Source organism: Hyaena hyaena, unplaced genomic scaffold (assembly GCF_003009895.1).
Source record: "Hyaena hyaena isolate Hyena2069 unplaced genomic scaffold, ASM300989v1 scaffold_1229, whole genome shotgun sequence".
NCBI lineage: Eukaryota > Metazoa > Chordata > Mammalia > Carnivora > Hyaenidae > Hyaena > Hyaena hyaena.
Genome location: NW_024081853.1, coordinates 286,875 through 312,928, shown reverse-complemented (window position 1 = coordinate 312,928; position 26,054 = coordinate 286,875). Strand labels below are relative to the sequence as shown.

At 38.1% G+C, this 26,054-nt stretch overlaps 1 protein-coding gene across 2 annotated transcripts in view; it reads left to right on the top strand.

Annotated features, from left to right (window-relative positions):
- The first annotated feature begins 488 nt into the window (after positions 1-488).
- The window catches only part of LOC120224669 (mitochondrial peptide methionine sulfoxide reductase), a 289,915-nt gene continuing 264,349 nt past the window's right edge, over positions 489-26,054 (top strand). The window contains exon 1 of one of the 2 annotated variants that reach the window (XM_039222938.1): positions 489-837. In XM_039222938.1, coding sequence (XP_039078869.1) covers positions 702-837 — 136 coding nt within the window. In that variant the 5' untranslated portion in view covers positions 489-701. The remainder of the gene's footprint in view (positions 838-26,054) is intronic. The other variant, XM_039222937.1, reaches the window with a different exon arrangement.

The following is a 26,054-nucleotide window of genomic DNA, read 5'->3' as shown; positions in this document are numbered from 1 at the left end:
TAGTGCTTTGCTTCTCTATTTTCCCCTTTGCAAAATGGGCTTATCAGTGTATACGTATGTGTGTGTGTTTGCATATATACATATATAAAACATAATTCTGAATTATCTTCCCTATACTGAGATTTTTGAAAAGTTGTTCTTAGTTTTTATTTTGGATACTCATCTTTTTGATAATTCAGAATTATAATGGTTCCAGTGGAAATACACATACATTCTCGTTGCCTGTAAAGGAGGTCGTCTTATACCTTATTGGACATGAACAACTGCTAAGGTTTCTGAGGGAACGAACGTTAAAATCAAAGGCTAAGCATTATTTCTTTTGGCCTCTGTCACTTCACATACTTCGTAGGGCATTAGGACATTTGTTCTCTGCCTGGGAAGTTTCTTCTGAAGCCGAACCAGAAACATTCGCTGATGCTTCCTAGGACTCGGCATCCAGGCCGCCGCCTACCCCACCCCCTACCCCCGGGCGGAGAACACGCCCTCAAGTTACAGCCCGTCAGGCCTGAACCTTAGGTAACCTTGATTCCGGGACGGCAGCGGCAACAGCCCCCAACGCACGCGGCCTCGGCGGACCCCCCACCCGCAGCGCGTCCCGGTGCACGCCGGTCCCACTGCCCGCGCCCGCCGCCCACTCCTCAGCTGCGGCTCCGCTCTCGACAGCGCTGTTCGCTCGGCGGCCCCTCGGCCAGCACACGCCCATGCTCTGGGCCATCAGGAGAGCTAGCAAGCTTCTCCACAGCCTCTTTCCTGTCCCGAGAATGGGCGACTCCGCCTCTAAGATCGTCAGCCCACAGGAGGCCTTGCCTGGCCGGAAGGAGCCGATCCCCGTAGCGGGTAAGAACTCGGGCACGCGCAGAAGGCACGGTGGTCGTCGTTGCGCAAGCGCGTCACCACCCGGCGGCTGCGCGTCCTCTGCTCTCCCGGAAGAGAGCGGAGGGCCGGCCTCCGGCGGATTAGTTAGGTTGGGGTTTGCGCAGGCGCGGAGAGGCTCCGCTTGGGGAGGAGGGCGTTCGGTGCTTTTTCTTTGTTTGACTTCTCTGTCCGTTAAACAGTATGAAGCATTTTGATAGAATCTAGTATGTTGGTAAAACTCACCTAGAGTGCAAATACCCTGATGGCTCCCAACTTTGGGTAGGAAAAGCGCTGACCCGATTTCCGATCTTACTCACAGGTGTGTCCTCAGTGCCGGCTTCTGTGCCTCCCCTTTTCTCTAGTGCACGGTTCGCTGGGATACTGGCTACTTGCAGCGATGGTGACGTGTTGTCACGGGAAGCAATGGAATGCTACCGAACGATGAAAGCTGCAGTTTTGAAATTGTATCTCAGTCCTCTGTACTGGTTGCAAGAATTGCCCTCGGGCTTCTGTTATTCACCATGACTGCCTGGTTTCTCCCAGTTGTCAGGAGCTGCCCTAGCCTGGTCCTCGCCTGTCTGTTGGTTGTTCGCCAGTAGTGCTGGCGGGGGCGTCAGCTTTAGAGCTGTGCTTTACAAAGTTAACAATTTTCCAATCTCATACCAATACTTTTGGAAAATACAGTAAGAAAAAAAAGCCAGAAAAATGATCACACGCTCGGGTGCCCAGTAATGTTAAACTAAAGGTTTTTTTCGTTAAGCCTCAGCTTCTGTTGCAGACCGTTAACAGGTCCACAAACCACGGCACCATACCTTGGTGCAGTGCTTCTCAGAGTGTGGCCCCGACAATTTGTACTTTAAACAAATAGAACATAGTTTGTAAACCACTGCCTTAGAGTTGTTGGAGGAGAAAATGGTGATTAGTCTTCTACATATGGCTCAATGCCAAGATAAATACTGCATTTAAAAATTCATAGGAATTCTGTTTTTCTTTTCCCTAAGGAATTATTGGGTAGGTATAGGAGATCACAGCGAGGGTCTGCATATTGTACACAGTAATCTAGTAAGAGAGTGGGAAAGGTAGAGGTTTTTTGGATTTGAGGCAGTTTGGAAACTGACGCTGTGTGACTTGTTTATCTACATTAGCAGTTGTACTTCTTATGCCTCCCTCACTTCAACTCTAACTCATGGCCAGTCCTAAATGTTTTTTGACTCAGAGAATTAATTTTGAACTTTATTTTAAAAATAAATGGTCTTTTATAAACCAGTATTCATAAATGGGTACTTAAAGGCAGTGCTTGCATTGAACTTCCTCTTTACATACTCCTGGTGTCTTTGGTATGCCCTCCCAGAAATCTGAAAAACAAATGAATGCAAACATCTTGATCAGATCTCCAAACTCGTTCAGATGAGCTTTGACTAAAATTTAGTTCTGCTAAATCTTAACCAAAGTCCTCCCAATCAGTTACCTGGTACATAAATGACACTTTTGTTAAAAGATTAACCAACATGATGGAAATAAGCCAATGATTTATTTGTCATATCCACCCAGTAACTCTAACAGGGTTACTCTAAACAGTAACTCTAATCAGGGCCTGATTCTGTTCCAATCTCTTCCGTCTTGTCTTTTTATATAGCCATGTATACATCTCTGTATCTGGACCAGTAAACTGCTTTTTTTTGGGTGTAGGGCCAAGCCTACAATGCATATGCATATGCAACACATATGTCCTTATTACTTTGCTGTTGTAACTCTTTTCTTCCCCAAATATTTCAGTTTAGATTGTAATCTGTCCAATCTCCACTCCTGGTACAACTCTTGCTTTGACTGTTTGTTGAAGGTTCTCAGATTGGCCCCAGAAATGGGCAGGATATGATTACCTCCTTGGTAGGTTTTGGTGGCTGTAAGCTTGAAGCTTATGGATTTAATGTTATTGGTTTGAAAGTCAAATTTATCTCTACCCCAACCTCCAATCTGTTTAACAGCCCTTCACTTCTCTTTATTATCTCTGTGTTTTTTATTTGTATGCTGACTCTCAAAACTTCTGTGACAAAAGCAGCACCTTTTGATTTTAGAAGATAAGTCCTATTCAGTGTCTTTGGTTCAGCTTAGTTCTAGGCTCTGTCTTTGTGGACTATTATCAAATATTTTTCATGTGAAGAGTTATCATCTTAGCCTTAATCCTACCTTTTTTAGTATTCGTAAAGAAAGTTAACACTCTTTTATAAACTGTGGCCTAATAGTAGATTTCTACTTTGCAAAAAGGTAAGATTCAATCCTTCAAACTTCTCTAGGGTTTAGTTTCTCTCAGACTACCTATAGTGGATCAAAACATGATCCTATTTTGGGTGATTGGTTACAACTAAACTTGGACGGGACTGCTTCATTTGAAGCACACTTCAGGTTAGCAGTGGGTCCTGGACAGCACTGGCTGACTGGCAGGGCATATGAGCAGTTTGTTTGCCTGATCTTTGATATGTGGAGGCGGTCTCTCTCTGTTTTAGTGCCTGGTTAGACAGCAACACTCAGAGAACTTTGGGGAGAAGTGGAATTCGTGCTTGTTGGACTGAAATGGTGGGCAATTAATTGCTAGAGACAGGCAGGAGGTGGAAGGCTTATAATTAAAATCTCAGAGTGTCTCCTATGTTGTTAAAATGTGAGTTTATTATAGTGAGAACTAATCTTATTTCCAGTGAAATAATTACTGTATAAGCTCAGTTTTTCTTTTTTTATGGCAGTTTGGTTTTTGTTTTGTTTTGTTTGTTTTGCCTATTGCTTATCTGTTTTTTGATCAGGTGTTTGGGATTTGAAGATATCATTCAAGATAACATTGACAGCTCCTATTTAATCTCTGCTTTCTTGCCTTTGTATTCTTACTGTTCACTGTATTACTGTGATTTTTTTTGGAAAATGGGAAGAGATGTAGAACACCTGCTCATGACTACTCTTTTAAGAACTTTAATATAGTAGAAAAACAGTAGAACAATATGAGTAACCCAAAAGGTGCCTCTTTGAAAAGCAATTGAACTGTGACAATGAAATTTCTGAAATTATGTAGCTCTCTATTAAGAAAAAAGGAAGGACGTACATATATACAAACTTAAGAACTGAGAAGGGGAAGTAATAGAAATTGAAAATTTAAAGACTCATGAGAGGCTCTTTATTTAAGTCTTTGAACATAAACTTGAAAACTTGGATGGAAAAGATAATTTTTAGGAAAATATAACTGACCCAAACTGATACCAGAAACATTTAGGAAATCTAAACACGATGATTTTTCTAGCAGAAATGAAGTTGTTAAAGAGTTGCCCCCTCTCAAAGCATCATGTTCAGACAGTTTTACACTGACACTTCTACTAAATATTTAAAGAGCAGATCATTCTAACAGTATTTAACCTAAAAGAATTGTCAGATTCTTTTTAAGCAGTAAGTATAGTATTAAAACCAAACCTGATAAAGATTGCACAAAAAAGAAAACTACAGACCTGTCCCACTTATGAATATTGATGAAAAACTGCTAAATAAATATGAGTGAACAGAGTCCAGCAGTGGGAGTTAGGGCCCGTATGCAAGGATGCAAGGATGGGTCCGTATTAGGAAATCTATTAATATAATTTATCATTTAATTGATCTATGAAGAAAAATGATGTAACTGTCATCCGGATGCTGGAAAGGGCAAGTTGATAATTGACTATCAACTTTTCTTGATAATAACACTCAGAGACGGATACTTCCTTAACATGATATAATAAATCTATTTCTGTCCAAAGGCCAACATCACGCTTATTGAAGAAATGTAGAAATTCCCACTGAAGTCCCAATCAGGAAAAAATGTGGAGATGGTCCACTCTTGCTCAGCCTAGTAGCTGGTGTGCGCCATTACTAAATACTTTTGTTGTTAAGGGTTAATCATCTTAGCTTTAATCTTAACTTTTTGTGTTCTTAAGAAAATTTTCATGATTTAAAATTTGTTTCAGTTCTAGCGTAGTTAACATACAGTATTATATTAGTTTCAGGTATACAATATAGTGATTCAATAATTCAGTACTTCACTCAGTGCTCATCACGATAAGTGTAATCTTAATTGCCTTCACCTGTTTTATCCCTTTCCCCCCCCCCCCCCCCCCCCCCGGTAACTATCTGTTTGTTCTTTACATTTAAGACTCTGTTTTTTGGTTTATCTCTTTTTTTCTTTGTTTTGTTTCTTGAATGGCACATATGAGTGAAATCATATAGTATTTATCTTTCCCTGACTTACTTCACTTAGCATTATACTCTCTAGATCCATCGATGTTGTTGCAAATGTCAAGATCTCATTCTTTTTTAAAATTTTATTTTTAAAAAAATTTTAATGTTTATTTATTATTTTTGAGAGAGAGAGAGACAGAGAGAGAGAGAGAATGAATATGAGCAGGGGAGGGGCAGAGTGAGAGGGGAAGAGAGAATCCTAAGCAGGCTCTGCTGTCAGCATGGAGTCCGACATTGGTCTTGATCCCACAAAACCTGAGATCATGACCTAAGCTGACCTAAGCTGAAATCCCATGTCAGACGCTTAACCAACTGAGCCATCCAGGTGCCCCGATCTCATTATTTTAATGGTTGAGTACTATTCCGTTGTGTATATGTGTGTATATATATAACCACATCCTCTTTATTCATTCACCTATTGATGGATACTTGGATTGCTTCCATAATTTGGCTATTATAAATAATGTTGCAATAAACAGAGGGCTGCATATATCTTTTTGAATTAGTGTTTTTGTTTTCTTTGGGTAAATACCCAGTAGTAGAATAACTGGATAATATGGTAATTCTATTTTTAATTTTTGAGGGATCTCCATATTGTTTTCTTCAGTAGCTGTACCAGTTTGCATTTCCATTGACAGTACTTGAAGGTTCCTTTTTCTCCACATCCTCACCAACACTTGTTGTTTCTTGTGTTTTTGATTTTAGCCATTCTAACAGATATAAGGTGATATCTCATTGTGATTTTGATTCTGATTTCCCTGATGATGAGTGATGCTGAGCATTTTTCCATGTGTCTTTTGGCTATTTGTATGTCTTCTTTGGAGAAATGTCTGTTCATTTCTTGTACCCAGTTTTTAATTGGATTATTATTATTCTTTTGGTGTTGAGAAAATGTTCATCTTTTTATAAATTGTGGCCTAGTAGATTTCTACTCTGCAAGAGGTGAGATTTAAACCTTCAAATTTCTTTACTGTGCAACTTTTCTAAGCCTGCCTAAAGTGGATTAAAGCATGACTAGGCCTACTCTGGGTGATTGGTTATTATTTAACATTGTTTTATAAGTGGTAGCTAATGCATTATATATAGGAGAAGCAGTTAGAAATGTACAAATTGGAAAAGAGAAGGTAAAAAGGACACTAATTTGAAGATAATGAGATTATATATCTGGAAAATCCAAGAGCATTAATAGTATGGTCTTAGGGTATTTACTAGCCAGCAACCAATAGCTTTACTCTGTGTAAACAACTTGTTAGAAAATATATGGAAGAAGACACTCAATTTATAATAGCAACCAAAAAAGTTAAAATTTATGAATAAACTCAGCAAGAGATGTGCAAGATCCACGTGAAGAAAACTTTAAAACACTACTGAGGGACAAGGACACAAAAGAAGACTTGCACAAATAGCAAGACATACCAGGTTCTTGGATAGGAAGACTGAACAGGAAACACATATCAGTTCTCCCTAAGTTAACTTATAGGGTAACATGGTTTTAATAAAAACTAATATTTTTTTGTTTTATTCTAGAGGCAGATACACTAGTTTAAAAAATTCATATGGTGGGGTGCCTTTGTGGTTCAACTGGTTAAATGTCCAGCTCTTGATCTCAGCTCAGGTCTTGATCTCAGGGTGCTGAGTTCAAGCCCTGTGTGGGGCTGTGCGCTGGGTGAAGCCTACTTAAAAAATGAATAAAAATTCATAGGGACAAATAAACAGGAAGAGTTATAGTGACTGTCAAAGAAGGGCAAAGAGGGACAGCTAGCCCTACCACATAGTAAAAGTAAAAGTCAATAATTTAATCAGTGTGATACTTCTCCATGAATAGATAGGTCAATGGAACAGAATAGAAAGATGAGAAATTCTTAAATATGTATGGGAATGTAGTATATCTTAAAGGAGATATCTTAAGTCAGTGGGGAAAAGATGGAATATTCAAAAAATAGTTATGGGACAACTGGGTAGCCATATGGAAAAAGAAAGTTGGATCTGTATTTCACGTCTTAAACGAGGATAAGTTTTAAACAGATATTTGATGATAATAGCTCATGCTTATTGAGTGCTTATGTCAGGCACTCTAGTAATTACATTTACTAAGACATTTAATCCTCACAGTAAGGCCCCATGTGGTAATTATTATTATCTGCATTTGTTGATCTGGAAACCGGCCCATAGAGGTTAGGTGACTTATCCAAGGTCACATAGCTAGTAAACGGTGGAGCTGGGACAAGAATGTGGGAAGTTTGGCTCTAGAGTTTGTGATCTTAACTACTATACTGTTTCTCCATTTAGTTACATGTAAAAATGAAACAAATGTGAGAAAAGGAGAATTCCTTTATAATCTTGGGGTAAGGAAAGCCCAACTATGACTTGAAAATCATAAGACTTAAAAAGTTGATAAATTAGATCATATCAAAATAAAAATCTTCTCATGGCAGTAATTACCATAAGCAAATTCAAAAGACAGACTAGGGTAAGTATTTGCAACTTATAAGAGAAGGACTATTCTCCCTAATATGTAAGAAGCTCCTAGAAATTAATAAGAAAACACCAACATCCATTAGAAAAATAGGCAGAGGTTATGAACAGTTTATAGAAAAGGAGGTACAATTGGCTCTTAAACATATAAAAGAGTGAGCAACTTCTCTCATAATGAGGAGAATGCAAACACCATTTTTCATTTTTCAGATTGGCAAAAATCCAGAACTTTGACGGTACACTCTGTTGGTAAATCCTTAAGGAAAAAGGCACTCTTGTACATTACTGGCAAGAGTGTAAATTGGCTCAACCCTTACAGAAGGCAATTTGGCAATATCTGTAAAAAATTTAAATGCATATACCTTTTGACCCAGGAATTCAATTCTGGGAATTTATCCTACAGATACACTTGCACGCATGCCAAATGATGACTATACCAGGTTATTCACTGCAGCGTTGTTTGCAGTAGCCAAAGATTGGAAACAACCCAAATGCCCATCAATAGGGGCTAGTTAAATTGTGGTTCGTCTTCACAATGGAATATGCAGCTGTAAAAAAAGAACGTGGAAAATCTATATGAATGGGTATGGAGAGATTGCCAAGATATAGCGTTAAGTGAGAAAAGCAAGGTCAGAACAGTGTTCTATGGTATGCTAATTTTTGTGTGAACAAGGAGGAAAATAATAAGATGTATGCACAAAGAAACTTTGAAAGGATAGCTAAGAAACTAAAAGCTGGGGAGAAGGCTGTACAGTGAGCTTAAGATGGATGGAACACACAAGTGGGAGATTTTCCTTCAGGCTTTCGTGTAACTTGATTCTTGATATATGACGGCATTATTGAGTTAAAGAACTCTACTATGAAGATGATCTTTCTCTGTGGTTTTTAGTTTAATTGACCACCTTTCTATCATCTTTTGTCATCCCTATTTCCAATTCTGTTTTTTAAAATTTTGCTCTCTTTTTCTTGTCAAGTAAGTCTTTTTTTTTTTCCTTCCCAACTTGCTTTTGTAATCAAAATCTACATTTTGGCGTGATTTAAAAATCTATATTTAGAGGGTGAAATTGGAATAAGTTAATCCAAGTCATTTTACATTTCATAAATATTCATTTTTATTGAAGCATCAATTGTGGTGGCATCATTTATACAAAGAAAAGATCTTTGGGGACAAATTCCTTCCACTATTATGTAGAAGGCATTATGTGTATTTCTTTTATTTTGAGTGATGTACATAGACTTTTAAAAGAAAATGATAGAAAACAATTTTCCTTTTAGAAGAATTTTCCCCAATGTGTGATTAATTTCTAAATTGTAGGACACAGAGCTATTATTTTTCCTCCCTGCATCTTGTCTAAAGCTCTTTATTTTACCCTCTGTTTCAGAACCCTCAATGTTTTCCTGAAGTCCCTGGCATAAGGGTATTCCATACCTCTCCTGATCTGCTCCTTACCATCTCAGCTTTTCTTCCCACCGTGTCTCTGGCTAATGTGTTTCAGTGTTTTGCCTCTGGAGCGGCTCATGTGTTTCTACCCAAGTGGGTTCCACATACCGGTGTTTTCATTTAGTCATTCATTAAATGTTTGTTAAATGGTTGCTCAGGTGAAATAAACTTTTCCATATATCCTTATACTACCTCTTCCTCTAAACTTGCCCTGATTCCCTATTCTTTCCAACCTAAGTGATCCCTTGCCTTTCCTCGGGACAGACTATCATGCACTATTTCATGAATCCTTCTCTTGGATCTCACATTGTTACTTAGATACTGTGCTACTACCCAGGTTGTTAAATCAATATCTTATCACCTGATATGAAGGAGAGCTACCTTGAAAGATGGCTGTCCTAGGGTGCCTGGGTGGCTCAGTTGGTTAAGTGTCTGACTTTGGCTCAGGTCATGATCTCGTAGTTTGTGGGTTTGAGTCCTGAGTCCTGGGCTCTCTATTGTCGGCGCAGAGCCCACTTCAGATCCTGTGTCCCCACCTCACTCTGTGCCCCTTCCCCACTCTCTCTCTCACTCAAAAATAAAGAAACTTAAAAAAAAAAGAAAGAAGGCTGTCCAGAGGGAGGAGCCATGTTTCACTCCTTGAAGGGAGGCACTGGCCATGGTTGATCCTGTTTTATTACTTAGTCTGTAGCAGTTCACAGAGGACACTACCCGCTCAGTTATGATGTATGGATATCAGGTAAAGTATGGTTAATGTTGGCTAAAGGTGGTCTTTTTGTGTGACTATTGTATGACCAGTATGACACAGAGAAGCTAACATAGCTGACCTTTTGTCCCTGGGGTAATACTCTAAGTCATTTTTTTTACTAGTGTTGATAGACTTGGGCTGACTTCAGACTTTCTTCCCAATCATTCTTATAACCAGTAGTAAACTCTTCTACTTTCCAGGACAAATGAGGAGCCCCTCATCTTTAAATCTTTAAAGCTGGGATTTGCTAGGAATCTGCAGCAGTGGTTGGGAAAGATGTGTCCTGCTCAGCATAGTCCATGGGAGATCCTGGCCTGCTACCCTCAGGATCTGGGGTCATAGCAACCCCTCACATCATCTGGGGAAGGGAGAAGAGGGAGGACAGCTGAGGCAAGGAATGGGGAGCTGGTTGGGTGAGGAGACATCAGCCTGTGACATGGGCCTCAAGGGAGCCAGAGGCCTCCAGGCCTTCAGCAAGGACCAGAGTGGAGGTCTCTTTGCTAGGCTCAGTCTGCCCCTTCCTTCACAGACCCCAGTGTCCTGCCCACCTGGCAGATGGCTGGGTCCCTTTCCATGCCTCAGTAGCTGGCTGGCCCTGTCATCTTGTGCCAGCCAAAAGCTTTGAACTCTGAGGAAATATGAAAGACTGAATTCTGCAAATTATGGATTCAGAGTGTAAATGCATTATGAGTGAAAGTCATGGACCCTCTGTATCCTATTCTTTCATCTCTCTTCCATCATAAATTCCCAATTTGTCTGAGAGCATCAGACACACCCAGAAAGAAGGTTTTACCCACCATCTGAGTATCCCTTAGCCCAGTCAAGTTGACACATAAAATAACCATCACACTTTCTTTTGTCTCTGCCTTTATCCTTCTCAGTTTACTGTGAGCACTGCTATCAGACATCTGTTTAAACCTCAAATTTGATACTACCACTGTGTAGGAAATAATGGTGACTGTATGTGGTTGGTGTGATTGTAAGTGAGCTCAAGTCAAGTTCAGTTGCACTTGGGCTGCATCAAATTGAACACAACCCAAGGAAGTGTTGAAAGCAAAGAACTTTTTATTACTTGTTATAAGTAAGGAGACAGAGTCATAGCTCTCAAAGCACTGTCTTCCCATGGGATTAGCACAGGAAGCTTTTATTTGGTGTATTGGGAGTGGGGCCAGGGAGCTTACATATACATAAGGAACTTATACATATTTTATTAGTTAGGCACTTCAGTTCGATTGCACATGCCTAACAAGTCAATATGGTAGTGCATACAATGTATGAATGAACTCATTCCTTGCCTGCTATTGTCTTTTCCCTCTCCTCCCTTCTACTGAAAGGTTGCAGCCCTCTGATTTGCGTAATTTCTGTTGCATCCTAGCTAACGTGATGACACTCTTCATCCTGGAGTTAGAAACTTCCTGTAACTTGTTGCTAACTTCAGTGTTCCTGAGCTCTGTACTCCCCCTACCCCGCTCAGCTGACTCTGCGCTTAGTTCCTTCCTTCCAGGACATTTGCTTTCTCACTCACAGCCCATCTAAATCTTCCTGGGTCTTTCAAGGCTCAATTCAGTTCTTCCCCTTCCATGCTGCCTTTTGGGAGCAGTTTCAAACTTCGATTGCTCTTGGAGTTTGTGGTGGAGCTTTAGGGCCTTGTTTTGAAATTTCATTCCACTGTGTCTCTTTAGGGAGGTGAAAGTTGAGTTTGTGTAATATATGTGGAGCTCAGTGATTGCTATTTTTCTTCCTGGTGGTTCCTGAACTCTTAGTCTGGTTATGGTGCCCTGCTGGCATGCCAGAGGTCTTACTTGGGTTACAATGGCTAAGCTGCTTGGTTTTCTGATAACTTTCCCCTAAATGTCCTATCAAAATGTTCTTTACATTTGACAAGATACTTGACTACTTTGACTCATGATCCTGTTAGAAGATAAACTGAGTCATATTAATTTTTTAAGAGTTTATTTGAGCAAAAGTTGAATTGCTCAGCATCTGATCTAGCAGATAGAAAGGAGCTCCAAGGAGCTTGGACACAGATATAGGCAGAAGGGAATGGGAACAAGGAAGTTATGCTAGGCAAAAAAGCTGGTTGGTTAATGCAGGGATATGTTCCTCTAGGCAATGGCAACTAGCTAACTAGCGCTGATCCGGCAACTCCTGATCGACTGGCTTAAGATTTAATTTCTGGAGAGCCGGAACTGTAACTAAGTCTTGGTTTGGTTATGTGAGGCTTTGCATAGCAACTCCATTTTGAGCCAAATGTCTTGTTTTATTTTTTTAACAATGCTAAATGCTTCATTTTTACCTTGACCGAAGACTCCCATATCCTCTGGGTTAGCTGGGATCTCTTCTGTAAACTGGGTCTTTTATGAGAGGTCAGATAAGGTTATTGTCCTTCATAAAGAAAGACATGGTTCCTGCAGGTATGAGCATATCTACAGTGTTTCTCAGCAGGGTTTATTTCTGATCCACTAGCTTGTTGTTGAGTAAGTGTATTAAATTTGCATTATAATATAGGAAAGATTGCTAATAGTGAAAATGGAAGAAATTCAGAGTTACAGTATGTTCCAATGAATATATTATCATTACATTTTTATAAAATGAAGAATAAAATTTAGAAATATTGAATGTCTTCCCTGGGCATGTATAGAAAATGAATTCTTTTGACAATATTACCATGGTAAGGTAATAACATTAGTCTTGAATTTTCTTCTGTAACTTTCCTATTTTACCTTTGATTATTTTTATTAGTAGTTTACTGTTAGGGAATTTATACTTTGCTTAGGTCAAATGCACTGCGAAGAATTAAAAAGCATTGTTCACATGAGACCGAAACTTATTCTTTGGCCAACTAAAAAAAAATCGATATTTTAACAGATTTTACCCAAAAGGCAAGAGTCATGAAAATGAAATACTGTGAGGGAATTCATAGCTTTCCAGCTGGAGAAAATGGAAGCTAAAGTGAAAAAATCCTGAATGTACTGTAGTTAGCAGATGAAAAGAAAACCACGTTCGAGTTTGCAGAATGGAGTAGCCAGCTGTCAAATAGAGCCCCGGAGAAAACACTGCATTGCCGAAAACCTCCATTTCCTTATCTCTTCCTGAGAGCCAATTCATAAAGAGCTACGTCATCCAGCAGTAAGCCCTCTGCAGCAACTCCTGCGGGTCCCCAGAGTTCCTAGCTAACCACTTAGCATTCCTCGCACACCGGGACGTGTGCAGTGGCATGAAGAAGCGCGGCGCAGAGCTCCCCGCTCCCCCCCACGGAGGTCTGCGGCGGGCCTGATAACAGCCCCGGCTCAGGCGGGGTCTCTCCCTGACAACCGGAGCCAGGTTGCCGGGAGACCGCAGACCTCCAAGAGTAGAAAGAAACTGCACCCAGCTGCCTCTGAATGTAAAAAGAGGGCTGAGGAGCCCCTTGCAGATAACTTTTTATTTTAAGAAACTGAAAAAAAAAAAAAAAAACAAAACCCCAAAAAACCAACCGAACGTTTTTTCTACTTATTCTTCTTCAGGATTAGGCTCATCCTATGAGGATCTGTGGATTTATTATGTTAAGTGGAATAAAAGGGAGTAATTACTTTCTGGTGAAAATTAGGAGTTGGACGAATAAGATTAGGTTGCTCTCTGCTGCAGTACTTTCGCGGCAACGCACACCCGATTTAAGGAATAAGCTGTATAAATTTAAATATGCATTTCCAGGGGCAAGATATGAACCAAGGGATTTCTATTAATATAATGCTGGAACTTATAATGCTGAACTATTTTGGTTCATTAAAAGCCCAACAATTTTTTTTTTTTTTTTTCAGGATAAGGGGATTGGTTAAAGAGCTTAAAATCTAGGCTTCATTTTAGGTGTATGTTTGCTTTGGAACTTGTAGGATGGTTGACAAACAAAATTGATAATTTAAAAACTGAGGATTCTCTACTGTTATCTCCGTATGGTTATATTAAACTAATGAGTAAGGAAACAAGTGATCTTTGTTCTGTTTCTAGTTTCTCCACCCAGTGGGTCTGGTACCGGATTCTTTCACTGCCTTGGAGTGGGCTGGTTTACCCAATCTATGCCGAGATGGCTTCTCCTTGCGTCGGGGCCTTTGTTACTTCAATCTCAGATTTTTATTTATAGTTTCACTCAAAATTTGATCTGTCAGTAAGTTTTTAATCATTTTCATTCTCTTCGCCCAACTTCCCAAGTAACCAGTGTCCAAAATGTTGGTGTGATTATAAAAATGGGTCAGCTTATATTCTCTCCATTTTCCTCTTCTTATTATGTACATCATGGAAATATCTCCAAGTAACAGGTATATCTTAAAATATTCTTTTTAAAAAATTAATACACTTTATTTCTTTGAGCAGTTTTAGGTTTATAGAAAAATTGAGCAGGAAGTACGATTCTCATATATATACAACCCCCCCACCCCATTTCCCTTGTTGTTAACGTTTAGTATTAGTATGGCACATTTGTTGCGGTCAATGAGCCAGTATTGATACACTGTCATTAACTAAAGTCCATATTTTACATCAGGGTTCATTTTTACATCAGGGTTCATTTTTTTGTATATTCTATGGGTTTTGACAAATCTACAATGATGTGTATATAACCATTATAGTATCATACAGAACAGTCTCACTGCTCTAAAAGTCCCCTGTGTTCTTCCTGTTTATCTCTTCTTCCCTCCTGAACCTCTGAAAGCCACTTATCTTTTTAGTGTCTTCATGGTTTTGCTTTTCCAAAAATGTCATATATATGGAATTATACAGTATGTATCCTATTCAAGTGGCTTCTTTCACTTAGCAGTATGCATTTAGGGTCCTTCCATATCATGATAGCTCATTTCGTTTCAGTGCTGTATAATATTCCATTGTATGGGTGTACTACAATTTGTTTATCCATTCACCTATTGAAGAATATCTTGGTTGCTTCCAAGTTTGGGTAATTATTAATAAAGCCACTATAAACATTCTTGTACCAGTTTTGTGTAGACATGCTGTTAACTTTGGGTAACTATCAAGAACCATGATTGTTGGATCATATGGTATGAGTATGTTTAATTTTATAAGAAACTGCCAAACTATTCCAAAGTGGTTGTACCATTTTGCATTCTTACCAACAAAGAATGGGAGTTCCTATTGCTTTACATCCTTGTCACCATTTGATGTTGTCAGTGTTTTGGATTTTAGCCTTTCTAGTAGGTATATAGTGCTATCTTTTTGTTTTAATTTGAAATTCCCTAGTGACATGTGATGATGAATGTCTTTTCATATGCTTATTTATCATTTGTATATCCTCTTTGGTGAAGTGTCTGTTCATGCCTTTTGTCTATTTTTATTTATTTAAAAAATTTTTAACATTTATTTATTTATTTATTTATTTATTTATTTATTTTTTTTGAGAGAGAGAGAAAGAGAGAGAGGCAGAGAGAGAGAGTCACAGAATGGAAGCAGGCTCCAGGTTCTAGGTTCTGAGCTGTCAGCACAGACCCTAACGTGGGTCTTGAACTTAGGACTGCGACTTCATGACTTGAGCTGAAGTTGGACAGTTAACGGACTGAGCCACCCAGGCACCCCTGTCCATTTTTAAATTGGATTGTTTTTTTTTCTTTTGAAGTTTTTAAAACATTTATTTATTTTTTATTGTTTAGAGAGAGACAGAGAGTTAGCTAGGGAAGGGGCAGAGAGAGAGAGAGAGAGAGAGAGAATCTTAAGCAGACTCCAGTGCCCGGTGTGGAGCCCAACATGGGACTCCATCTCACGACCGTAAGATCATGACCTGAGCTGAAATCAAAAGTTAGACATTTAACCCACTGAGTCACCCAGGCACGCCTTGTTGAATTTTAAGAATCCTTTGTATATTTGGGATAGCAGTCCTTTATCAGATGTCTTTTATAAATATTTTCTCCCAGTCTGTGGCTTGTGTTCTTTTGCTCTTTACAGTGTCTTTTGCAGAGCAGACATTTTTAATTTTAATGAAGTTCAACTTATCAATTTTTTCTTTTATGGATTGCACTTTAATGTAGTATCTAAAAAGCCATTGCCAAACCTAAGGTCACCTATGTTTTCTTTTCTCCTATGTTACTTTGTAGAAGTTTTATGGGTTTGCCTTTTAAATTTTGAGTTAGTTTCTGTGAAAGATTAAGATCTGGGTCCAGAATTTTTTTTTTTTTTTTTTTTTGCATGTGAATGTCCAGTTGTTGTAGCACTTGTTAAAAAGGCTGTTTTTCTCCATTGCATGGCTTTTGCTCCTTTGTCAAAGATTTATTGACTATATTTATATGTGTCTATTTCTGGGCAATTTATTTCCATTGGTCCATTTGTCAATTTTTTTTTAAACCAATACCACACTGTCTTGATTATGGTAGCTTTATAGTAAGTCTTGAAGTTGGGTGGTTTCAGTCATCCAACTTTGTTCTTCAATTGCGTTGGCAACTCTGGCTTTTTTTCCCCCCACTTTCCATATATACTTTAAAATCAGCTTGTCAATATCCACAAAATAACTTAATGGGATTTTGACTGGAATTGTGTTGAATCTATAGATCAAGTTGGGAAGGCTTAACAACTTGACAATATTGAGTCTTTTTACCCGTATGCATGGAATAATTCTCCATTTGTTTAGATATTCTTTAATTTCTTTCATGAGAATTTTATAGTTTTCCTCATATAGATTGTCTACATATTTGGTTAGATTAATACCTCAGTATTTAATTTCTTTTGGTGCTAATGTAAATGGTATGTATTTTTTAAAGTTTCAAATTCCAGTTGGTCATCATCAAATTCCAATTGGCATGTAAGAAAGCAGTTAACTTTTGTATATTAACCTTGTATCCTATAACCTTCCTATAATCACTTATTGGTTCTAGGGATTTGTTTGTTTATTTATTCTTTAGGGTTTTCTACATAGACAGTCATGTCCTCTGTGAACAAAGACAGTTTGATTTCTTTCTTCCCAATCTGTATACCAAGTTTTTCTTTTTCTTTTTTTTTTTTTTTTTACAAATAGTTTATTGTCAAATTAGTTTCCACATAACACTCAGTGCTCATCCCCACAAGTGTCCTCCTCCATGCCCATCCCCCCTCCCCCCCACATCCATCAGTCCTTAGTTTCTGTCAGCATTCAAGAGTCTCTCATGGTTTGCCTCTCTCCCTTTCCCCCACCATTTCCGCCCTTCTTCTCCCCCTTGTTCCTCCGTCAAGTTCCTCCTAATCCTCCTATACGTGCAAACATATGATATTTGTCCTTCTCTGCCTGACTTATTTCGCTCAGCATAACACCCTCAAGGTCCATCCATGTTGCTACACATGGCCAGATTTCATTGTTTCTCATTGCCATGTAGTATTCCATGGTATAGATAAACCACATCTTCTTGATCCATTCATCTGTTGATGGACACTTAGGCTCTTTCCATGTTTTGGCTATTGTTAAGAGTGCTGCTATGAACATTGGGGTACATGTGCTCCTATGCCTCAGCATTTCTGTATCCCTTACCAAGTTTTTCTTTTTCTTATTGCATTAGCTAGTGCTTCCAGTGTGATGTTGAATAGGAGTAGTGACAGGGTACATCCTTGCCTTGTTCTGATCTTAGTGGAAAAGCATCAAGTTTCTCATCATTAATTTTCATGTTAGCTGTAGGTTTTGTGTACATATTCTTTTATCAGGTGGAGGAAGTTCCCCTCTATCCCTAATTTGCTGAAGATATATTAGTTGTTTTTAATGGCTGTATAATATCCCAGGGTGTGTATGTACTATAGTTTATTAGAATAAAACAAAACAAAGGCAATCTCTATATCAATCACTAAGTATTTGGCTCCATTAATACAATAGATATGTTTAGTAATCATGGTATATGGTATATGTATGGTAATAACTTATGAATACTTTCCTTGTAAAATCTAGCCAAAGGAGATTGTGTTAGGTTATGCAATGCCTTGAAGTCATCCTAAGTAAGGAGTTTGGATCATAATGGAGACTAGAAAGAATGTTGCTTCTGTGATGATGCATACTTTGTGGGGAAGTCAGATGTTCAAGCAGGCAGATGGTAAGTATCTTATCCATAAAGTATAAACATCCTATGAGTCTTTGATGTTTGCCAGTGCATTTGGGTTGCACTACATACAGCTTGGCAGCCAGGTTATGGTTTTGTTTGTTCTGAGAACTTAAAGGTCAATTTGCATCTAGAGTTATGACCCAATTACATTTGATGAACTGGACTAAAAAGTTTTAGCACCTTTGCTATAAACCAGAGGTTGGCAGAACAGGCCTGTGGACCAAATTTGGCCTGCAGCCTGTTTTTGTTTTTTAATACCAGTGCCGCATTAGGGGACATTTTTAATTTATCTTTTAATTTAAGATGATAAATGACTCTTAAATCTGATGAATTTTAAGTTGTACCAGTAGTTACAACTAGCTCATTATGGCAAAATATAATGTGACAACAGTGATGTAACAGTATAATGAAAACAATGACAAAACCCTCACATTGTCTGAATAATCCTCACTGTTAGTATGAACAAGCACCAAGGTTATTGGATCGTTGTGAAACTCTATGCTTTGCTTTGGCAGGGTGGGTGTAACATTTTGCAACATTTGGTCTCCTTTACTTCTGATCAGAAATCATTGATAATAGGGGTGCCTGGGTGGTTCAGTCAGTTGAGTGTCTGACTCTTCATTTCAGCTCCTGACAGGATCCCAGGGTCCTGGGATTGAGCCCGGCATTGGACTTTACCCTGAGCATGGAGTCTGCTTAGGATTTTCTCTCTCTCTCCCTCTGCCCCTCTCCCTTACTCAGTGCTCTTGCGCTCTCTCTCTCTCTGTAAAAAATAAAAAAATATTAATAGTATACTTATCTTGACTATAGAAGTAATTTCACTGGGAATTATTAGAGTTTACTTATCAACCTATGAACTAATTTTATGTGATTCCTAAGTTCAAAGTTAATCATTACTACCTCTGCAATCTTGTGTTTTATTTTTATCTTTTCATAATACTTATATTTTGCATCATAATTACATGTGCTCATGTCTATCACTGCCACTAAATTGTGAACCACTTAAGAGCTGAATCTAGATTGTATTTATCCAGATTGTGCTCTTCTCAGGGTGTAGGGTAGAGTTTTGTGAATACTGGATGTAATAAATGTTGAATGAATGAACCAATTGTCCAGAAATACTAATGGCAGCCCTATATACTGTCTGTATAGAATGTGTTCCAGTTGACATTTGTATATTTGTATCTGTGGATCAAAGGAAACCAACCATGATCTAAGAGTCCTTCAGTATTTCATTCATTCATTCAATGTTTATTTATTTTGAGAGAGTGAGAGAGAGCATGAGTGAGGGAGGGCAGAAAGAGAGGGGGCCAGAGGATCTGAAGCAGTGCACTGACAGGCAGAGAGACTGATGTGGGGCTTGAATTTACAAATGGTGAGATCATGACCTGAGCCAAAGTCAGAAACTTAATGCACTGATCCACCCAGGCACCCCAGAATCCTTCAGTGTTTTAAATATGTTGTAACAATTTTATTTCTCTCCAGTCTACCCTATGCCCCCAAACTCCTGTAAATGGCAAATTTGATTATTGTGAATAACTTTTCAACAGAAACATCCATTTCATAATAAGGGGAAAATTAGTAAAAGATACAGAGTAAATATAATACAATATTAAGTATCATAAAGAATATACAACAGAATTTGCTCGTTATTGTTTTTTTATACTTTATAGCATTTTTCTTTTTGTGAAATACAGTTTGTGGTAGTCTCTTTAAGAGAGGATCTGGGGGGGTGCCTGGGTAGCTAAGTCGGTTGAGCGTCCGACTTCGGCTCAGGTCATGATCTCATGGTTCGTGGGTTCAAGCCCTGCGTCAGGCTCTGTGCTGACAGCTAGCTCAGAGCCTGGAGCCTGTTTCAGATTCTGTGTCTCCCTCTCTCTCTGACCCTCCCCCGCTCACGCTGTCTCTCTCAGAAATAAATAAAACATAAAAAAAGATTAAAAAAAAAAGACGATTTAGGGTGGTAAATTTTCTGTCTGAAAGTTTGTATGTCTGAAAAATGCCTTTATTTCACCTCATTTGAATGCTAAATTGGCTAGATACAGAAATCTCCATTCAAAGCCCTGTTTTGATCTGTTTTCTTTTTCAGCAGTAAAGGTTCCCACTTCCAGAATTGTTGGTTAGAATTCTGCTTTAAATTAGAATCTTTTTTTAAAAAAACTATTTATTGGAGTGCCTGGGTGGCTCAGTTGGTTTAGTGTCTGACTTTGGCTGGGGTCATGATCGTGGGTTCGAACCCCAGATCAGGCTCTGTGCTGACAGCTCAGAGCCTGGAGCCTGCTTTGGCTTCTGTGTCTCCGTCTCTCTCTGTCCCTCCCCTGCTCTTTCTGTCTCTCTCTCTCAAAAATCAACATTAAAAAAGTTATTTATTTATTTTGAGAGGAAGGAGGGAGAGGGAGAGAGAGTATCCCAAGCCGGCTCTGTGTTGTCAGCACAGAGTTCAACACGGAGCTTGATCCCATGAAGCATGAGATCATGACCTTTAGCTGTAATTGAGTATTGGATGCTCTACTGACTGAGCCACCCAGGTGTCTCTAAATCAGATTTTTGACTGTTAATAATATTTTTCTTGTCTGATAACTTTTGGGATTCTTTTCTATATTTTAAATTTCTAAAAATTTTTTATATTAGTATACAGCTTAGCATATGGTAACCCTTTCATTCTAAAGTTTATGTCTTTTTTTTCCAGTTCTAAGAAATTCTTAGATATTATTTCCTTAACCATTGGCTCCTCTGCATTATCTCCATTTCTCCTTTATAAACGTCTGTTTGTTAGATATTGGTAAATCTAGAGCTATTTTCTCTGATTCCTTTAAACTTTCTATGTCTTTATCCTTTCATCTTACATTCTGGAAGAATTCCTTAGTCTCAATCTCCTACCTGACTGACTGTGCTGTTTTTTCATTCTGCTCTGCAGCTATTCTATGAAGTTCTTAATGGCAACAATTATATTCCTTCATTTTTCAGATCTCCTCTCTAGTCTGTTTTATAAAAATGAAGATCCTGTTGTTTCATGAATGCAATACTATCTTTTACATATATAAAGATATTAATCACTCTTCTTATAAAGTTTAGTTGTGAAGCCCTACAAGCTGGAAAGGCTTCTTGTTCTGGTCTTTCTCCAACTTGGCAGTCCACATATTTCTAATTGTTCCTGACTGTGAGCTCATCTTTTCTAGACTCACAGCCATGAGCAGGCAGTCCTGGAAGAGGGTCTGAGCAGCTGTGGGCTCTTGTGTCCTTTACTGTTCTCAGGGAGAATAGGGGATGTGGATAGCTGAGGACAGCAGCTGGCCTTCAGAGCTTGTCCGGTTCCCAATTTTGTCCTGGATATCATCAGCTACCTGGGGCCCTTCCCTTTTTCTCTGTCCTAAACACTGACCTGAACACTGGCTGGAGAAGGGCAGAAAGAACACATAGGGATTCTCAAGACAAGCTGTGCCCACTTCCATGGCTCTGCCAAACCCTGGCAGGCTGTTCCTAGCTGTCTCCCACTTGAGGGTGCTACCACGCATAGTCATGGAACTTTCATGGTACTATACTCATGTTTTGGTCTATCTGTTCCTTTTGCTCATCTCAATCACAGCTTTCTGTCTGCCAGGGATTCCTTGATGCCTCTAGTCTCTTGAGATGTTACATCTTATTCTTGAGCATGGCTAAAGGTCTGCAGCCTGTTTAAAATTTTTTTAAATTAAATTTCTTAATTTGAGATCATTGTAGACTCACATGCAGTTATAAAAAAACAATAATACCTTTCAATCAGTTTCTCCAGTGGTAACATCTTGAAAATCTATGGTACATCACATCCAGGATACAGACCAGGTCTGTCACCACAAGGATCCCCTGTGTTGCCCTCATATGACCACACCCCAGCTCTTCCCCCTCTGTCAGCCAATCCCTAACCCCTGGCAACAACCAACCCCTTCTCCATTTCTGTAATTTTGTCACACCATGTTGTTATATAAATGGAATCATATAGCATGTAACCTTTTGGGATTGGCTTTTCTCAATCAACATAATTCCTGGGAGAGTCACTGAAAGTGTCATATATGGTAATTCTTTGTTCCCCTTTATTGCAGAGTAGTATTCCATGTTATGGCTATACCACATTTATTTAGCCATTCATCCATTGAAAAACATCCAGGTCATTCCCAATTTTTGACTATTATGAATAATTCTGCTATGAATTTGTGTGCAGGTTTTCATGCGAACATAGTTTGCATTCTCTGGAATAAACGCCCAAGAGTATAATTGCTGGGTCACATGGTAGTTGCATGTTTAGTTTTATAAGAAAGTGCCAGAATGTTTACAAAGTTGTCCCATTTTTGCATTTCCACCAGCAATGTATGAACGATTCAGTTTCTACATCCTTGCCAGCATATGGTATTGTCACTATTATTTTTTAGCCATTCTGATAGGTGTACAATGTTATCTCATCATGGCTTAAATTATCATTTCCCTAAAGGTTAATGATTTTGAACATCTTTTCATATGTTTTCATGTCATTAATATATCCTCTTCAATGAAATGTCTTTGAAAAATGCTAGACATTTCTAACTAGATTATTTATTATTTTTACTGTTCAGTTTTGTGAGTTCTTTGTATGTTCTGAATACTAGAATACATGTCAGATACATGGCTTGGAAATATTTTCTCATTGACTGTAGTTTTGTTTTTTAAATCTTCATAATAGGGTCTTTTGCAGAGTAAAATTTTTCAAAATTGTTGAGTTTCTATTTATCATTTGTTTCTTTCATGATTTATGCTTTTTGTGTGAAATCTAAGAACTCTTTGCCTAATCTTGATTCTGAAGATTTCTCCTATTTTCCCCCTGAAAGTTATATATTTTTACATTTTACATTTAAGTCCATGATCCATTTTGAGTTAAGTGTTTGAAGTTTGAGATTTAGTTTGAGGTTCATTTTTCTTAAGCCTATGGATATCCAGTTGCTAAAGTACCTTTTGTTGAAATCTTTCCTCCACTGAATTGCTTCTGCACCTTTGTCATAAATCAGTTGGACATATTTGTGTGGGTCTACTTCTGGATTCTTATTTTCTTCCATTGATCTATGTGTCCATCTCTCCATCACACTATCTCTGTTACTGTAGCTTTATAGTAGTCCTTAATATTGGGCAGAGTCATCCTTCCCATTTTATTCTTTTTCAAGATTGTTTTTAGTTCAGGATTATTTTTAGCTATTCTAAGTCCTGTGCATTTCCATATAAATTTTAGAATAAACTTGTCTATATTATGCTTCTACTTATATAAGGTATTTAGAGTAGTCAGAATCACAGAATGGTGATTGGGGGCTTGGTGGAGAGGAGAGAATGGGTAGTTGGTGTCTAATGCGTATAGAGTTTCAGTTTTACAAGGTGAAAAGAGTTATAGGGATGGATGGTGGTAATGGTTGTAGAATATGTAAATGAATGTATTTAATGCTATTGAACTGTATACTTAAAAATGGCCAAGGTAGCAGATTTTATGTTATATGTATTTTACCATAATAAAAAAGAATAAATACACACAGAATAAATGTATCTATGTTTACAGAAAAATCTTGTTAGGATGTGATAGGGAATGTACTAAAATTATAGATCAATTTGGGAGAATTGTTACTGTGTTGAGTCTTTTAATCTATGAGCATTTATTTATGTTTTCTTTGATTTATAAGTGCTTCGTAATTTTTAGTTATAGATCTTGTACGTGTTTGTTAAGATCATACCTAAGTTATTCAGTTTTTGGAGTGATTGTAAATGGTGTTATGTCTTTAGTTTTGATTTCCATATGTTCATTGTTGGTATATAGAAATGTGGTTGATTTTTGTGTATTCATCTTGTATCTTCCAATATTGTTGAACCCACATATTAGTTCTAGGAGGAGTGTGTGTGTGTGTGTGTGTGTGTGTGTAATGTACATATTACTTAGGATTTTCTACATAGACAGTCATGTCATCTGGAAATAGAGACAGTTTTATAATCTGTATGCCTTTTATTTCTTTTTCTTGACTTATTGCAGTGGCTAGATCTTCCAGGACTGTGTTAAATAAGAGTGGTGAGAGTAGACATCCTTACCTTGTTCCCTATCTTAGGGGAGAAGCCTTCAGCCTTTCATAGTTAATTGTGAGATTAAATATGTATAGGTTTTTTGCAGATGCTCTTTATTGAGTTGAGGCAATTCTCTTTTTCTAATTTGCTGAGAGTTTTATCATGAGCAGGTCTCCCAACACCTATTTTTATAAATAAAGTTTTAATGGGACACAGGCACACTTATTGCTTCACTTATTGTCTATGTCTGCTTATGCACTATTACACGAGAACAGAGTAGTTGTGACAGGGACCCTCAAAACCTAAAACATTTATCCTCTTGCCTTTTATAGAAAAGTTTTTCTGACTCCTGTTATAGTTTCATGAAGTCTTTCTTTTTTTTTTTTAATTTTTTAATTTTTATTTCTAGAAGAGAGAGAGAGACAGCGTGAGCAGGGGAGGGCCAGAGAGAGTGGGAGACACAGACTCTGAAACAGGCTCCAGGCTCTGAGCTGGCTGTCAGCATAGAGCCCGACGCGGGGCTCGAACCCACGAACCGCGAGCTCATGACCTAAGCGAAAGTTGGACGCTTAACTGACTAAGCCACCCAGGCGCCCCTCATGAAGTCTTTCTTTTGGTTTGCGTTTTTTTTTTTTCTATCAGAGTTACTCCTATCTCTTGATATCATAAGATAATTGCAAACTCTTAATCCATATTAAGAACTCCAAACTCCATATGTGCGTCTTCAGTTAACTGAGACCTAGACCCTGAGTCATTGGCTAGTGCCTATCTGAAAAGAAAGCAAAATATGGATGTGTGTAGTACTAGCTGACTTCCAAAGGCCCTTCCTACTCAAACCTGTCTGTGTTTCTATCAGCAGTAGTATTTTGGGTAGTTCTTAGCTTGATAACTGCTGTTAACTCCTTACCTTGATCATCAGCCTGAACAAATTACTTGAATTGCACTTACTTCACAGCCTGACCTTTCCTGCCCTGAATCCCTGAGTTTTACTATAGTCCACATTGCTGTATTTCAGAATGTTTACATGATAGCAAGATACATGATTTTAGTGATCTCTAAAGTGTCCAGTGAAGTGTAGCATTCTAAAGTTGATGAGTCTTTACACTGTAATTACATATGTATTGTATTTTGTCTTTCTGAGGGAGTTTTCAAGTCTTTGACTTTGACAAGTTTGTTTTGGCTGAAATGAGCTAGATAAATGATGGCCTCAATTCTCAAGTTAGGAACAAACAAATATGCTCCTTTGATCTCTGAAAGGTAAACTTATTGTGGTTTTGTGCTTACTGATTATTAATTGTTAGAGATATTATGTCCTGCATCTCTCGACATACACGTTTTGTTCTAGCTTGCTTGATTTACTCTCTCCAGAGCCTGGCTTTGCTAATAATATCCCTTTTTATTCTCTTTGTAGAGCTTCCTTTTACCCAACTGCCTCCTCCTTTTTCAGTGATGTCTTTCCTTACTCTACAACACATTTTGACCCTCCTCTCTTATGAACTTCTAGCTATTTCTTTTTTTTTGCTCATTTGGCATGCAATCAGATTGTTTGAAGACATCTTGCATTGTTGTCTTATAATCGTTTAACTTTATAGTAGTGATCTAATTTAATATATGCATCCAATTTTCTCTGTAGCAGCATTTTAAGCTTCATGAGGGTTTATTTGTATCCCCCCCACAGCCTATGCATGTTGATGTTGCACAGTAATTATTAGATGAATGAAAGAGTGATTGAGCATATACTCTGTGTAATACTGTGTTTGGAAGTTTTCTGTTCAATAAAATCCTTTTAGTATGGTGCAGGTCAATAGATATTAATATTAATGAATTTCTATAAGTGGGTGCTCTGTTTTTAACTTATCTTCCAGCTGAAACTATCTGTCTTTAGAAATTTGATTATGACTGCTTGTGTGAGCCCAATGGCTGATTTTTCAAATAGATATTAAAGGAGATCTGAGCTCTTGCAGTACGATTTGTGTTTAATATTTATAGAAGAGAAGTCTTTCTACAAATATGTAAAAATATTGGTGAGTGAAGGAAATGGCTCCCAGTGTGACAGAAGAAAATATCTTAAAAAGATCCACAGTTATCTGCTGTTTCCCCAAGGTTGTGTTTACATAAAAAAGACATTGTTTTATGTTCTAGAATCAAGAGATGATTTTATGATTTAACAAGTTCTACAAAGAACTTTTGTAAGGTTATCAGTACC